The sequence below is a fragment of the Apis dorsata genome, unplaced genomic scaffold (assembly GCF_000469605.1).
Source record: "Apis dorsata unplaced genomic scaffold, Apis dorsata 1.3 scaffold_57, whole genome shotgun sequence".
In the NCBI taxonomy this organism is placed as follows: Eukaryota; Metazoa; Arthropoda; class Insecta; order Hymenoptera; family Apidae; genus Apis; species Apis dorsata.
Window position 1 is genome coordinate 106,768 of NW_006263357.1, and position 3,002 is coordinate 109,769.

Below are 3,002 nucleotides of genomic sequence, written 5' to 3' on the forward strand. Positions count from 1 at the left end.
GACACACTTCATTTTGGATTTTGATCGATGAAAAATACTCTCGATTGTTTTAAACTTTATATATTATTAAAATGTATAACCTTTAATACAAATGTTTAATAAAAATGTTAGTTATGATAAATTTGAGATGAAATAAAATTATTGTTTTCTAAAATATAAATAAATTTCGGCGATGTCGAAAGAAATGTTTCTCAAAAAACGAAGAAGGACGTGTATATTTGGAGAAAAATATATACACATATATAAAATTTGACAAAAGCAAATGTAAAAGAAAGAAATAGAATAGAAAATAATAGATATTTGCAACATATTAAAATGTTTCTTGCTAAATTGTTCCATCGTAAAACTCCAGACTCAGAATTAAAATCTATAAAAAATGAAAATAATACATTATCTTCATCAGAAAAATCAGAATTTCCAAATCAAAATTTAGTTTATCCATTCCATACCGAAAAAGCAACGAGTTTTCCTCCTCCACTTTTGTTAGATGCAGCAGTGCATGCTAATCCTCAAACTATTGCAACAAAATCTGAAAATCCAAAGAATTTGTTTCAAATCAAAAATGCATATGAAAAGATAATTAATATGAATGATAGGAAAGAGAATAGAGATATTAAGAGGGAAAACAAAGACATTAGAAAAGATATAAGAAGAGAAAACAATGATATTAAGAGAGAAAATAACGATATTAAAAGAGAAATCAAGGATATTAGGAGGGAAAACAACGATATTAGAAGAGAAAATAATGATACTAGGAGAGAAAATAACGATGCTAGGAGGGAAAGCAAGGATATTAGGAGGGAAAACAACGATATTAGAAAGGAAAGCAAGGATATTAGAAGAGAAAACAACGATATTAGGAGGGAAATCAATGACATTAGGAAGGAAATCAACGATATTAGAAGGGAAAATGATGTTAGGAGAGAAAATGATGTTAGAAGAGAAAATGATGTTAGAAGAGAAAATGATATTAGAAGGGAAAATGATATTAGAAGGGAAAATGATGTTAGAAGAGAAAATGATGTTAGAAGGGAAAATGATGTTAGGAGAGAAAATGATGTTAGGAGGGAAAATGATGTTAGGAGGGAAAGCAACGATGTAAGGAGGGAAATCAAGGATATTAAAAGGGAGATCAACGATATTAAGAAAGAAAATGATATTAGAGAAGATGAAGTGAAAGTTGAAGTCGAAGATGAAGTCGAAGATGAAATGGTGGATGAAATCGAAGATGAAAAAATATATTTGGATGAGTACGATATTTGCAATTTGCAAACTTGTCCAAAGAAAGAATATATTTCTGAAATTTGTGAAAGTCCTTTAATAAAAGAAATTGTTAAATGTGAATCAGATTGTAAAATCAGTCCCATAAAATTAACACAAATGATCAATAGTTCGATTAAAGAAGCGATGCAGACTATTGTGGAGCAATGTAGAATGGTATTTAAGATGCAAGTATCCAAGATACTTAAATTTTTTACTAAATTTTTATTACCAATTTACGTGTAAATAAAATGAAAAAAATTATGTAATTATTTCAATATATATATATACATATTTTTTTTTTCAAAAAGCAGAAAGAAGAAAAGAATCTTGATAAGAAGCCGGAAGAAAAGAATCTTAATAAGAAACCGGAAGAAAAGAATCTTGATAAGAAGCTGGAAGAAAAGAATCTTGATAAGAATCTGGAAGAAAAGATTGATAGATCAATCTGTTATGTTAAGAAAATTCCAGTAAAGATCAAGCGTGAGCATCGAGCACGTGGAATTCAGGCAAATCAAGAACATCACAATAATCGTTGCAAAATTACAAAATCGAATCGTCTTCAAGAAAAATATAACATTGCTCGTATGAATCTTAAAAAATTACACGAAGAACATGTAAAACGTTTGCGTAAAAAAAAGAAAGCACTTGAAGAGGAAAAAAAGAAAATCACGAAACAATCAAAACGCTCAAAATCATCGAATAATTTGAAAACTGATAATCGTAAAATGACTGGAAATGTAAATATTTATATCTGTTCGGAAGCTACTGAAAATGCTCAAGTAATTTTATTTTTTTTTTTTTTATTGAAAATAATTTTTATTAGAAATGTTCTAATTAATTGTTTTATTTGTTAGGAAAAAGGTAAGAAACAAGAAAAACCTCAACCGTGTGCTGAATCTAGTTCAGAAACAACGACAGAATCATCAAAAATTTCGTCGAGCAAGCTTGTTACTTGCATTCGAAATAAACGTAAAAAATCTGTAGAAAATTCATTGGACAGTCTCTCGAAGGAAGACGAAAGTAATAAAAGTAATGATACTAGCCTTATATGCAGTTGTAGTTCCAAATTTTCAGATTCAAAGACCACGATAAAAGTAGATAGTAGTGATATTCTTGAAATTTGTCACGATCTTGATAAAGATGAAAGTAGCTCGACAACAATCGAATCTACTTTGATCGAGTGTAAATGCAAAGACGCAAGTGTTAGCGATGTATGTGTGAAAAAATCTTCTGATACGCTTTCTGAAAGGCCTAAATATATCATATGTGACAAAATAGAAAAACCTTGTTCCACGATATATCCTAAAAAAAATTTATCGGATTCAGAAAGTGAAGGATGGTCTTCAAAATCGACTAACAGCAATCGAGACATAAAATGTTTTCTACCTGATTCTTGGTCAGAAGAATTAGATCCTAATATGAATTATCATACTTGCGAAAGTGAAACGAAACATACTAAAATTATTAAAAGTTTATGCAAATGTCGCAAAAAAGATGAAAAATTAAATAGTAAATATAATATGCGATGCAAATATTGTCGTAAAAGGCGTTCATCTAAAATAATTGATAAAGAATCATTGTTAATTTGTAAGTGCATAACAGAGGAGGAAGAGGAAGAAGAAGAAAAAAAATCCATAAAATGTGTACCATGTCCGAAATATTCAGAAAATAAATTTATAAAGTCTGTACCATGTCCAGAATATTCTGAAAATAAATTTATAAAGTCTGTACCATGTCCA

The 3,002-nt window shown here is 28.9% G+C and overlaps 1 protein-coding gene across 1 annotated transcript in view; it reads left to right on the forward strand.

Annotated features, from left to right (window-relative positions):
* The first annotated feature begins 315 nt into the window (after positions 1-315).
* LOC102670738 (myb-like protein X) overlaps positions 316-3,002 on the forward strand; it is a 7,121-nt gene continuing 4,434 nt past the window's right edge. The window contains exons 1-4 of the mRNA XM_006609525.1: positions 316-548; positions 639-1,437; positions 1,575-2,042; positions 2,118-2,990. Of these exons, the coding sequence (XP_006609588.1) occupies positions 316-548; positions 639-1,437; positions 1,575-2,042; positions 2,118-2,990 (2,373 nt within the window). The remainder of the gene's footprint in view (positions 549-638; positions 1,438-1,574; positions 2,043-2,117; positions 2,991-3,002) is intronic.